Genomic DNA, 13,183 nt, shown 5'->3' with positions numbered 1-13,183 from the left:
AGAAATAATGTAAGTAAAAGGAATTCTGGAACAGCATCAAGGTTTCAAAGAAGTGGCTGGCACACAAGTCAGTTCTGCATGCACATCTGGGATGTTGCTACTTAATTAAAACAAAAACAAAAAACTACCACTAGACTACCTCAAAGAAACAACAACCCACACCTCAGAATTTCTGAAGTGAAAATAGCAAAGGAAAGTCAGACATCAACCATAAGAATAGCTTATACAGATTTTGACCCAAAAATCGAAGGTGAGAGATGGAGCGCAGGTAAGCACAGCAATATCTTAGACAAGAAATAAAAGGCTGAACAAGCTTTTGGGAGCAGAAACAGGAAAGGATGGGCTTCCATGTTTCTATATATTGAATACTGTGCTTGAAAACTTTCAGTAGAATTTAGCAACTTGAGCTTTATCAGTTTGTCCTCCAAGATTACTATGGCACCAAGAAAGAAGTGAAAACATGCTTGTGAATTGCTCCTAGCTGGAAGATAAGTTGAGTTTCTTAAAACTGGACTTTGCATTCATAACAGTGTGTTAATTTCTAGCTTCTCGGAAAAAGCATAAAAAGGATAGAGAAGATGATAAAGCTTGGCAATATGAAGAACATGACAGACGAGCTTCTGGAGAACATAAAAGGAGTAGCCACTATCATGAAGGAAGGAGGAGCTCTGGTAGCAGTCGATATCGCAATCGTAGTCCAGAAGACTCAGATGTAGATGATTATTCTCCTCCTCCTAGCCTCAGTGAGGGTAATTATCACACCACTGTTAAACCTGCTCTCACATTAGTGATAATTTTTTCTAAGGCTTAATTTTTAAAAAAGTATTCTTAAAAACCTGACTTGCTAATACAGTAGTTTTAAAGTTATATTGGTCATATTGAATGTCATGATAAACCATACTTTATAGTGACAGGAAGAAGCCTAGTCAGTATGTCTTCAAGGAGTATGGAAGTTTTTGAGATTGATTAAATCTGACACAGCTACATGAAGCTAAGAATTACTGCACTCACATGATGACATCTTGGCTTAATAAGCCATGATAGGCAACAAAACAAACCAGGAAGCTGCAATTGTCCACAGCTTTCCATTCATGTGAACCAGGAACTATGGTTAATGGCTTCAAAACAAGTCAGGTTTGGAAGTCAAACTTGGTTTGAATTTGGATTGTGATCCTGGCTTGTTTGGAAACTGTTAACCTTGGCTGTGAAGTTAGTTTATTTCAACAAACCATAATTAAGATTAATCTCAGTTTAGGGTTTGGACATAATGCTAAGCTTCAGGTAACTGAAAGTGGAAGCAAAAGTTTCCTGTCTCCTCTCACAGCCATGCACGAGGAGGAGAGGAGAGCATATGAGCCAGGGAGGAGGCTGGGCTCATTCCTATCTCCATAAACTATGATTATTGTGATGTCTGAACACAATCTTTGCATTACCATATAAGAAAGCATTTGTGGAAATGTTCAATTTTATATTTTAAGTGGCTAGAAAAATGAAGAAAAGAGAGAAACAAAAGAAGAGGAAAGCTTATGAACCAAAGCTAACACCAGAAGGTAAGGTTGTTGCTGCCGTTGTTTCCTACCTTTAATGTATTTGCCATTGCTGGTTGCCATTAATTGACCATGGCTAAAATATACTATACTTCATATATTTTTTATTAGAAATGATGGATTCGTCTACCTTCAAGAGGTTCAGCGCTTCAGTAGAAAACATTTTGGACAATTTGGAAGACATGGATTACACTGCGTTTGGTAAATAACCCTTTTCCTATCAAATGATACATAGATGGCTAGATAAGTATATATATCTATTGAACACTATTTTCCTAATACTCCCCCTCCCCATGGCACTGTTTGAGAACTCGAGAAAGAATAGCCATTGCAACCAGCCCAGCATAAAAATTCCTGTTTAGACAGGGTGGAATGATTGTGTTGCTTAGACTTTTGTTCTGAAAATCAGGGGTTTTTTTACCCAACTTTTGCCAGGGAGCTCTAACTGCTGTACTTGCAGACATTGGCTATATTTACACATCATTTACACCTTAATTAATTGTTTTACGCAATTGAGCAGTGTACTGGTGGAGTCAACCCCTTAGCTCCTCCTGCTTTCCTGGCTGCACCAGGAGCAAGAAACCACAGCCGTAGCTTGTTGTGTCATCTAGACCCAGGCTTGTGGTTTGCTTCTCACTAAATAAACCATGAATAGTAGCTAAGTCATCTTCTGTGTACCACTTGTGTTTCGTCAGGGGAGAAACAAAACATGAGCCAAGGTTTGCTTGACAACATGCCAAGGCTTGTGATTTGTTTCCAGCAATCAAGTCACACAGAAGGATCAAAGCCAAGACTTTTGAGCAGCATGCACAAGCACACTGCTTATTCATATTAAACCATGGAATGGCATATGGGGTCCCCCTGGATCAGAACCTTAGATTATGGTCTTGTTAGCCTGCTTGATAATTCAACCCTGCTCAAAACAGCTTCAGTTTCTGTCATCACAAAAATTTAAAGTTCATAACTTCTCAATTCTTCTGCAATGTTTCAGTGGACCAATTGAATGGAGCTGATCTATGGAACTCTGAGCTAGGTTTTGAGAGACGGTCTTCTAGCCTATACTTCTGTAGTCTTGAGAGGGATGGAGAAATTAGTTGGGCTCACATTCTTCGTAATCACACCTCCCAAACTGATACATGAATTGTGATGCATTTCTGCAACAAAAATATGCTTATAAAAAAGCATATATTTGGGGAGAGTGTACACAAAAATGTGTATATTAGGCAAAATTGCATACAAGTAGTATATATTAGGTGAAATGCACATGAAAATGAACACAAATTATTAGTGGACTTTTTAAAAAAATGCAAACTGATACACAACTAAGGTGAACTGAAGACTGGAAAAATAAGGAACAAAGATAAAATAAAAACAACAGTTATAACTTTCTTGAGATATTAATGTCTATCTTTAAAATGGCCTTGTCATACTGCTGCATTGAAAAGAAAAATGAAATCTTTCAATTTCTTCTTCTTTAGGTGATGATGATGAAATTCCTCAGGAGTTTTTATTGGGAAAGCATCAACTTAGTGAATTGGGCAGCGAATCTGCTAAAATTAAGGCAATGGGCATTATGGACAGGGTAAGTTATTGCTGCCTTAAAAATGAAGAATGCAGCAGATTTTTGTTCACAGAGATTCTTCAACGAATATTTTTCATATGGAAGAGATGCTCTTTATATCTCTAGGGCATTTGGGACAAAATGTAAAAGACAAGTGTGTGCTGTCAGTTAAATGTAGAGACATTTGTTACTTGTTTTGGTAACTCCCAACTTCCACACATTCAGCTTTATGCTGTTGGCAAATTTAAAAAATTTAAAAGATGACAAAAATGGGGTGAGCGTCCAGGAAAAACCCGCTTTGGGAAGCCCACCCACTCAAGAACCCCATGGGTTTTGATGATACATTATTTTGGCTTTAGGCGCTATCTGGAACATAAACCCAATGTAACTTGAGAGTTGCCTGCAGTCTAGTCCGAGCTCTGTCTGGGCACTAGAAGACAGACCCCCTTCCAAATCTTAACCTTGAGCTGAACTAGGATCTACTTCCAATTTTATTTGGAGCCATTACTTTTTTAATTGGTAGTGAAAGGAAGGATACGCAATTTGAGGATGAAAGACACTGCTCTGTTTATAAGTTCAAATGGTGGACAAAATGTAGATAAAATTGGTAGATAAAATGTTCTGTTTTTAGCTTTCAACAGAAAAAACAGTGAAAGTCCTGAACATATTGGAGAAGAATATTCAAGATGGTTCAAAGCTTTCTACTCTTCTTAACCATGTAAGTTGCTAAATGATGCTAGTATCATTGTATTTATTTTATACATTAATTGAGAGGCTAGAAATAGCCTCTCCAGCTCTCCTTCTGAACTGGAGTCTGCACTTGAGGAATCCTAATAAGGCTGGTTCAAATGGCTTGGAGTATACTGTGACATTGCTACCAACCTCAGCTGAGAATGTCACATGGAGAAAATAATATCTAGTCTAAGTAACTTACTGGGAAGTCATTTCTACAGAGAGCCTCTTTAAATTGAAATAGAGGTTCCACTAGTCTAGGTATGCACAACTTGAATAACCACAAAGGATTTGTTTATATTTCTATCAACAGGACATCCCTGATACATTAACTGAAGACAAGCATCATGTTATAATTTTAACTAGCTAGTGTTCTCTTTAGCTAATTTTCGACCTTTCATTTCTCTATGTCCCATACTGCTGTTTATTATCTCTCTCCAAGTAGAGACTTTTCTCTATCTTTATACCACCATAGACCTGCATTCTCCTCTCTAGCCCCCCCCCCACTTTCTACTCCCATTTCCAAATACCTTTGTATCCCATTTGTTACCTTTCTGTTATCTCTGGAGTCTATATACTTTTCTCTATTCCCTCTGTACCCGATGTATTAACCCCCCACCCAACTTTCTCTTCCCATTACCTAGGCTTCTGTGCATCCCATTTTGTTACTTTTTTCTGCTTCACATCTGTTTCCTTCCCTTATTCCCCCCCCAATTCCATTTCCTTCTCCCTGACCTCTTCTACTCTTCCTTCTTAATGTTGGTGGCTGCAGTGCATAAGGCTTTCGCTCACTTAGCAATGCACACACTGAGGGAATTACAGATGCTAACCAAGGCTATTTGTATTTAGCAGAAGACTGTGGCTACCTTTCTTGAATTTGACACTGAAAGTGTAAAGTTTAAACATGCACCTGTGGAAAACAGGAATTTGGGACCTCTCAAGCCTATAGTTGGCACATGCCTGCCCTCTAGTGTCCAATTTTTATTTTGAAATGTAAACTCACCTGAAGGCTTGGGATGGACAATTTACATACTGTACAAGCATATTGCTCTATATTTCTCAATCAGCGATATGTCTGCATGTTTTTTGTTCTTAAAGGCCTTTTGCCATTATTGTAACTGGCTTCTTAACTGACTTCTGTGACTGGCTTGTGTCAAAAATCTACATTCTATTTTTTTCTCTTTCTGTCGGTTTGCCTAAAGCAGGGGTAGTCAACCTTTTTATACCTACTGCTCACTAATGCATCTTTCTTGATGGTAAAATTTCCTTACCTCCCACCAGTGCTCGATGGAAGGAGGATTCACCTTGTGCCGTAGAACCTTCTACCACCCACCTAGAATCCTCAAACGCCCACTAGTGGGCGGTAGGGACCAGGTTGACAACCCCTGGCTTAAAGGAATACTGCAGCAAAGTGCTGTGATCTCTATATAATGCCTTATCCATATCATGCTAAATTCTACAGAATTAGACTTTAGAGTGACTTATTTACCTTCCACTTTGAGAGGGAGGTAATGCTCTTACTTTCCTGTTACTGGAAACAGCTGAATTGTAAATTCATATTCCTTAGTTGGAACAGGAGATCTTCCAGAGTGACTTTTCCCTGTTTTTGTGTCGCTTCTTCCTTCTTGACTCATGGTTTCCTACTTGGTTAACAGAAGATGGAAAAGAGCAGAAAATTTTTATCAGAAATGATGTTCTATAAGAGTTCATCTCAGTGGATGAAGAAATACTGAGTAAGGCTCTAATACTGCCCTGAACAGTGTGAGCCTCACTGTTGTCATTTTGCAGGGTCATTTTGGGTGAGGCTTACTAACTAACCAGAAAAAAGCTCTGGCTGATTAGACGCAAGAGTGCGGCTGGTGAAAAAGTTGGTAACTGTACTTTAGGAAGGGTTTTTCTGAGATTGTAGCATTGTGAAATATATCACAGAGATTCCTGGTTTGCATTTGGCTATTGAGAGGTTTTAAAATACCAGCAATGGGAAGTACATTTCATTAAATCACTACTCTTTTTCATATTGATATATTAACTATTGCTGCGTAAACTTTGCTCACATTTATTTTCTCTGATTGCTTTTAAAAATGTTTTCTTTTAAACTTAGCACTCTGAATTTTTCTGCAGAATAACGACACTGAAGATGAGGAAAAATTATGGAGAGACTTGATCATGGAGAGAGTCACAAAATCTGCAGATGCCTGTCTTACAGCTATCAACATTATGACATCACCCAACATGCCCAAAGCTGTATATATTGAAGATGTAATAGAAAGAGTTATTCAATACACTAAATTTCACTTACAGAACACACTTTATCCTCAGTATGATCCTGTTTACCGATTGGACCCTCATGGTGGTTAGTACAATGGATATATTTCTTGCTTTTTGAAACCATACTATTGTAGAGAATATACAGGCAGGTCCAAAATCATCTTCTTCTTCTTCTTCTTCTTCTTCTTCTTCTTCTTCTTCTTCTTCTTCTTCTTCTTCTTCTTCTTCTTCTTCTTCTTCTTCTTCTTCTTCTTCTTCTTCTTCCCCCACCCATATGGCCGGGTTTCCCCAACCACTCTAATGTAAAGTAAGCCCTTTTCAGCTTTACTTAGATATATTTTGTTTAAAGTATTGAAGCTCAGACAAGTGTAAAACAATTTGATTGACTAGCTGGCAGCTCATTTTGGAGCAATTGAAACTTCTACACTAGGTTTAAGGACAGCCCCATAAGAACATATGAATGGCCTTGCTAGAACAGACCAGTGGCTTATCTCGTCCAGCATCCTGTGCTCACAGTGACCAATCAGATGCCCATGGGAAGCCCACAAGCAGAAACTGAGCACAATACCACTATCCCCTCCTGTGGTTTCCAGCAACTGGTATTGAGAAGCCTACTGCTTCCAACTGTATGACATTGCAGCTAGCAGACATTGATAGTTGCTAGATGGTCTATCAGTATATAGCTATTGATAGACCCATGCAAAGCACATCACAGCAGTCTCTTTTCTTTTTTATTATGCAGTTCTTGTATTTTTCAAAATATTGGCTTGTGCTTTAGAGGATTCCCATTGCTAGATGTGCCAGCTGCAACTTAAAGTATAAGTTGTATTTTCCCTGAAAATTTTGACTATGGGAAAATCCTGCCAGGATCTGAATAGTCTGAAATTATTTGGTGTCCTTTCATAATTGATTTGAGTAAATTTAATTTGCATACCTAATGGTGTAAAAGCTTCATTAAGTGTTCTCTTCAGAAGGTCTCCCCCCCCCCTCATACATACAATCAACTTGATTTATTATAGTCAACTTGGTTGACTATATCTCATCTCGGGAGATATGAGCGTGATGAGCTTTATATTGGTTGCATTGTGCTAAATTTCTAAAAAATGTGTCTTGTTTTAAAATTTACTAGGTGGTGTATTAAGCTCAAAAGCAAAGCGTGCCAAGTGTTCTACCCACAAGCAAAGAGTAATCGTGATGTTGTACAATAAAATTTGTGATATTGTTAGCAGTTTGGCTGAACTATTGGAGATACAGCTTCTTACTGACACCACTATTCTTCAGGTAAGTTTGATCCATTTTATCCTAAGTTTTTCTTCTTCTACTGTACACACACAGAGGTCTAAAGTTCTTCTCCGGTGGATGTTTATTTCCTTTTACAAGCAGTAATAATGAAACTTCTTAAATTTAAGCTACTAGATTTTAAAAATGATTTTCTAAGGCAACATGGACAGTCAGTTATGAATATATATGAATGGAAAACATATGCATCTTGGAAGAACAATAACTGCAAAATACCCAAGGAAAACAAATGTGTTTTTCTGTCTTAAATCTGAGGGGCTTTTCATCACTGTTGTATGCTACTGCTACTAGTAAGGGAATTGGAGAATACAAATAAAAAGATGGTGATCAGAGGTCTTTTTCTGTTGAAAAGATTTTATTTTCGTTTATCAAGCATTATGAGAATTTATGTATGTATTTCCTTTTCTGTTAATAGGTTTCTTCAATGGGGATAACACCTTTTTTTGTAGAAAATGTCAGCGAACTTCAGTTATGCGCCATCAAACTTGTCACTGCAGTAAGCACACCTTTTAACTAATATTTAATTGTAAAGAAATGAATGACTTCTGGTGTTGGTTTTTTAAGGAACTTTTGTCGGGGGTGGCATTCATGAATTACCTAATCTGGTCCTGGTCATACCCTCACTTCTAACTTTGCCTGGCAACAGGTTCTTTTCCCCACTGAACTACCTCCCACTAAGCTTTGCCTCATAAGCCAGATTGCAGCTGGTTTGTGAGAAAAGTACAACAAAAACAATGATCTTTCACACCATTATTTACTTTAATTGTTACAAGGAAGGATATGCTGGCAGGAGCACTGCCGATCAAACAAATCTATTGCTGTACTTTGATGATTGTTGTTTAGTCGTGTCTGACTCTTCGTGACTCTTCCTATCATCAACTTTGATGATAGGAAAGGGTTAAGGAATTATGTTTCTGAGACCATGTCTGATAGTGTCTATGATGGGACACTAACCTGACTTTGGGCATGCTGAGAGTACCTGAAAACCTACAAGGAGATATCCCTGAGAAAGAAATCTCATTGCTATAGCAAATGCAGATTGGGCTGATTTTTAATTTCTTTTGAAGCAATGTAGATTAGGATAGCAGCTTTAAAGCAGTTATCGTATTTTTCTGTGTATAACACGCCCCCATGTATAAGACGACCCCTGTTTTTGGGGACTCCAATTTAAGAAAATGCGGGGAGATGCCCCAGGGTTGTTGAGCTTTTGGGGGGTGGGGTTTGCCATAAATCACTAACCTGGCTGACAAACGCTACAAATCGCAAGCGTTCCCAAGGCCACTCGCCAACAGAAGCCGGCATTCACACACCCAATTGCTGCAGCAACAGCTAATCCACAGCAGTCCTTGCCGCAGCCACCAATCACCTACCAAATCACCGCTGACAAGCTCCTGCTCGTGGCTGCAACCAATAGACTGTCTCCCCTCTGCACTATCCGTGTATAAGACGACCTCAGATTTTTAACATTAGAGGAAAAAAACCTCGTCTTATACACGGAAAAGTGTGATAATTTGTCCAGCCTGATAGCTCAGTGTGTGAACAACTTGGTGAGCCTCACTAGGTTTGAAAATTTACTTAGAAAGCTAGAAAACAATTTGAGTTGGTATTTTCAACTCTCTTAAACTAATGTTAGTAGTACCTTCTCCAAAATAATTTTAAACCATTTAATACATTTACAGTAATACCACCTTTGCAATCTGGATTCATACCTCTTGGCTATAAATATTGATTGGTAATAGTAAAATGACTTTATGTTTTAATAAGTGTGTGTGTGTGTGTGTGTGTTTGTAAAATAGTTTGTATTTTGGACAGCAAAATAAACAGGAAATGAAATACATATTAATAACTATAATGAATTTTTTTCAGGTCTTCTCAAGATATGAAAAGCATAGGCAGTTGATATTAGAAGAAATTTTCACTTCACTTGCAAGGTTACCAACCAGCAAAAGAAGTCTGAGGAACTTCAGGTAATGTACAGTGCTAATTTCTCTGTCCCTTTCCTCCCATCTTTTGAAGAAGTCTAGGTTTTTAAAGACATTTTATTGTTAACTGTCTGCTGCAAGAGGCATGCTAAGCCAAACTATGTCTGCATAACTGCAGGGTTGGGATTTGAATCTAAGGTCTAGTGGCAGATTTTGCATACAAGGCTTGTGGCTGTTGGGAAAGTAGAAAACACATCAAATGTCAGATGAGGGAAAACTCCTACCAACCCCTACTTTTTCATTTTTTCATTTTAAAAAAAATATGGCTTAACTGAATATTGGTTAACGAAATGCCAGTGAGGTTTAGTGGACTAAGTCTAGGCAAGCATCTACTCCAATCCCCACTCCACCATGGAACTCCCTGGGTGACCTGGGTCAGCTACTATTACAGCCCAACCTACATCACCGATTTGATGAGATGATAAAAGAGGGGTGGTGCATAGTGTAGGATCAAGCCATGCAAAGCATGCCACTCTGAATGCTATAAAGGAAGGGTGGGATAACATTGAAGGAAGGAGATGTATGAGTGTGAGGCAGGAATCTTAAATCAGGCACGGGGAAAGTTTAGCCTGCAGACCAAATTAGACCCAGCAGGTCTAGTTTGGCCTACAAGGCTGTTTTCTCCATGCCACACACCTCATGTAAATCTGTATATACACCCAGTATTAGGTTTAGGACAGGTAAAGTTATTATTGCAAAGGAACAACCAAAAGCCTAGAAGTGCACTCCCAATTGTTCCATAGCACTTGGGAGCTGCTGATCCCTTCTGAAGGTGTGGGTTGCTGTCATAACTCAGAACTGCAATCTCCACTGGGGTTCCTGATCCAAAGCTTTCACATGCAGTTGATGCATGCTGAAAGTGGGACTTCAATTCAGCATCAACTCCAAGTCCTGCTTTTGTCAGGGGTCTTCCTCTACAACCTTGCTTGTAGTCAAGAGGAAAAAAGTTCCCATCCCTGGCTGAAATCATGTAGCTTCAAAGTAAAGTGCTACACTTCTGTTGGATCAACTTTTGTTCCAGGAATGTACTGCTCTTTGTGGGAAGCTTAGTTTGAATGCAAAACCACATCTCTTTTGTGGGAATAAGATTTGAGATCATTGTAATAATTGAAGCCAATTGAAAAAAATGCCAAGGGTTTTGGTGTTTTCCATTGGGTTCATTTTTAACATTAGTAAAATAGATTTGTGTTTTTCAACAGACTGAACAGCAGTGACACTGATGGTGAACCTATGTATATTCAAATGGTGACTGCACTGGTGCTACAACTAATTCAGTGTGTTGTACATCTACCATCAGGCGAGAAGGACTCTAATTCTGAAGAGGAGTCAAATAAAAAGGTTAAAAAAGCTTTAGATTTATGAAGATATATGTATTTAGCATATGTTCATATAATTCTTACCGTTATCATTATGAATTCATGGAATGCTGAGCCAGTGATGGGTCAGGCATGGAATGTGGAGAAAGAGCAAAGGGGGAAATGTCAGTTGGTGACACTTGAAAGGAGAAGTTGAAAAGGCACTGAAGAGAGAGGAAGCAAGTAAACACAATATATCAGAGAGGAAAAAAACCTGGGCAACAGAGCATATAGACTGAAAGAACTGTGAGCAATGAATATTCAACTAACTGTAGTTAACTGAGGTTGAGTTATTTGATGACAATGTGTTCGTTGGCTGAGTGAATTATATTTTGTTTTTAAGATAATGAAGTAGCGTATTTACCAAGTCTAATGTGCCATCGAATCTAATGAGCACCTCAATTTTCAGAACATTGAAACCAAAAAAAGTATTTGCTGGTGAATGTACTGTATTGGCCTGAATATAAGCCTCACCGCCCCCGCCCCCCCAAAAAAATTCCGACCATGAAAAGTTAAAGTGCAGCTTATATTCGTGACCTTACGGTATGCAGCCAGGAGCGCAAGGCAAACAGCGTCAGGAGCGGAGCAAAGCAACGCCTGCCTCGCACATAGTCCCCCGTCCTCTCCCCCAAGGCTGGGAAGGGAGAGAGCGAGGAAGGGGAAAGGTGGCTGGTAATGCAGCCCCCCCCCCTCAGTATGCAGCCAGGAGCAGAGAGAAAGGGAGCGGCTTATATTCGGGCATGTATTTTTTCAATTCTAAAGGTGTGGCTTATATTTGGGTGTGGCTTATATTCAGGCCAATATGATAATTGTGCCATCAAATCTAATGTGCACCTTAATTTTCACAGCGTAATTTGTCCAAAAAAGGTGAGCGTTAGGTTCAAGTAAATACGGTTTTGTTCATGTTCATTAGACTCAAAAGTGATTGCAAGGTTGCATCTCCTTGTCCATAGTTGAGAAACGTATGTATTATACTGTACTTACTGTTGCATAAATCAACACACACATTCAGTAAGCAGGCGCTGTGTTCATTTTCAGGTGGACAAGGATGTCCTCATTACAAACTCATATGAAACAGCCATGAGAACAGCACAAAACTTCCTTTCCATTTTTCTCAAGAAGTGAGTAGAATTCAACTGTTCATTTGTTATAAGTTTTATTTCTGTGTTGCTGTCCATGCAGGGCTTTGTGTCCTTCCACTTGCTCAAGAGGCAGGGATCATGCTAAATATTACCCTTACCTCCCTTAGTAAGCTCTTACAATTCTATAATTCTTTCTTTCTCCCTGGAAAACTAATATATCAAATATCAGGATTTATCCCACTCTACCAAAGACCTATGGCATAAATTGGTTGTGTGCAGAGCTCTTAAAATAGACATCTAATACACATCATTGTTCAGAAAATTTTATAGCCTTTTTGTTTCCTTCTACCCTCCCTGGTGAAAAAATTATCTATTTCCACCATTGCTTAGTAGATCAAGTTTTGCATTCCTCTAACATACAAAGCACAACACATCCCTGTTTCATTCGTCGTCGTCGTCGTCGTCATCATTATCATCGTACTTTTCATCAGGGCTGCAGTTCCCTCAGCATCCCTGTCATCAAATGCTCCAATGTCAGATCTGTTGGACAGTTATCACAGTCTGGATATCTGCCCACACAAACAGAGAAAGGAACATTGGGACTTTCCTTCTCAAAATGCCCAGAGACATTCAGAATCACCCCAAAGCTGGCATTCAGTGGCAATAATATATTTTCATGAACTACATGCAAACACTTCTGCATCATAAACCACCCTTCCCTCATAGAGTTTCTCTTCTCTTTGTCCCTCCCTCAATTCTGGATAACTCTTGACATTTATGAGCTTGTCCATGTTAGAACTGGGAGGGGCTTGTTCCAGGGAGGCTTTTATATTTAGTGCTCATTAACCTGGCATCAAAAAGATGTTAAGGCATACTACTTCTCCCAGGTGTGATTATCAGGCTTATTACTGTTATATTGTTCCACATTTATGATTATATATATATAGTGCCAGAAAATTCTCACTAAAAACTTAAAAGAAAAAACTAGGATTGATTGAAAGGTGAATTCATTATGTCTTATTTTTCCCTTTTCATTGCTTTCTTTAAACAGATGTGGTAGCAAGCAAGGGGAAGAAGATTATAGGCCACTCTTTGAGAACTTTGTTCAGGATCTCCTTTCCACTGTCAACAAACCAGAATGGCCAGCTGCGGAGTTACTACTTAGTCTATTGGGAAGACTGTTGGTAAGATACTTGGATTTTTGAAGCAATAATTCTGCTTCACTTTTAATAATGGCTTGCTTATTTTGATGTAAGTTGTTAAAATAGTCTTATTGTACTGAATTTGCATGTTGCATGCAGTGCAATGTGCTTTGAGCTGGTGAAGACTTAATATAAGAGTGGTCCTTAACTAGGAT

The 13,183-nt window shown here is 38.8% G+C and overlaps 1 protein-coding gene across 3 annotated transcripts in view; it reads left to right on the top strand.

The window, feature by feature from the left end:
• Positions 1 to 13,183, top strand: part of NIPBL (NIPBL cohesin loading factor) — a 134,470-nt gene that overhangs the window by 98,424 nt on the left and 22,863 nt on the right. For all 3 annotated transcript variants that reach the window (XM_035100722.2, XM_035100720.2, XM_035100721.2), the window contains 12 exons: positions 546 to 749; positions 1,479 to 1,550; positions 1,659 to 1,748; positions 3,026 to 3,129; positions 3,740 to 3,826; positions 5,962 to 6,193; positions 7,238 to 7,389; positions 7,823 to 7,903; positions 9,274 to 9,374; positions 10,589 to 10,727; positions 11,783 to 11,865; positions 12,878 to 13,010. In XM_035100722.2, the coding sequence (XP_034956613.1) occupies positions 546 to 749; positions 1,479 to 1,550; positions 1,659 to 1,748; positions 3,026 to 3,129; positions 3,740 to 3,826; positions 5,962 to 6,193; positions 7,238 to 7,389; positions 7,823 to 7,903; positions 9,274 to 9,374; positions 10,589 to 10,727; positions 11,783 to 11,865; positions 12,878 to 13,010 (1,478 nt within the window). The remainder of the gene's footprint in view (positions 1 to 545; positions 750 to 1,478; positions 1,551 to 1,658; positions 1,749 to 3,025; positions 3,130 to 3,739; positions 3,827 to 5,961; positions 6,194 to 7,237; positions 7,390 to 7,822; positions 7,904 to 9,273; positions 9,375 to 10,588; positions 10,728 to 11,782; positions 11,866 to 12,877; positions 13,011 to 13,183) is intronic.

This window comes from Zootoca vivipara, chromosome 11 (assembly GCF_963506605.1).
Source record: "Zootoca vivipara chromosome 11, rZooViv1.1, whole genome shotgun sequence".
Classification (NCBI taxonomy): domain Eukaryota; kingdom Metazoa; phylum Chordata; class Lepidosauria; order Squamata; family Lacertidae; genus Zootoca; species Zootoca vivipara.
The sequence above is the reverse complement of the archived record's forward strand: the minus strand, read 5'-3'. Positions and strand labels throughout refer to the sequence as shown.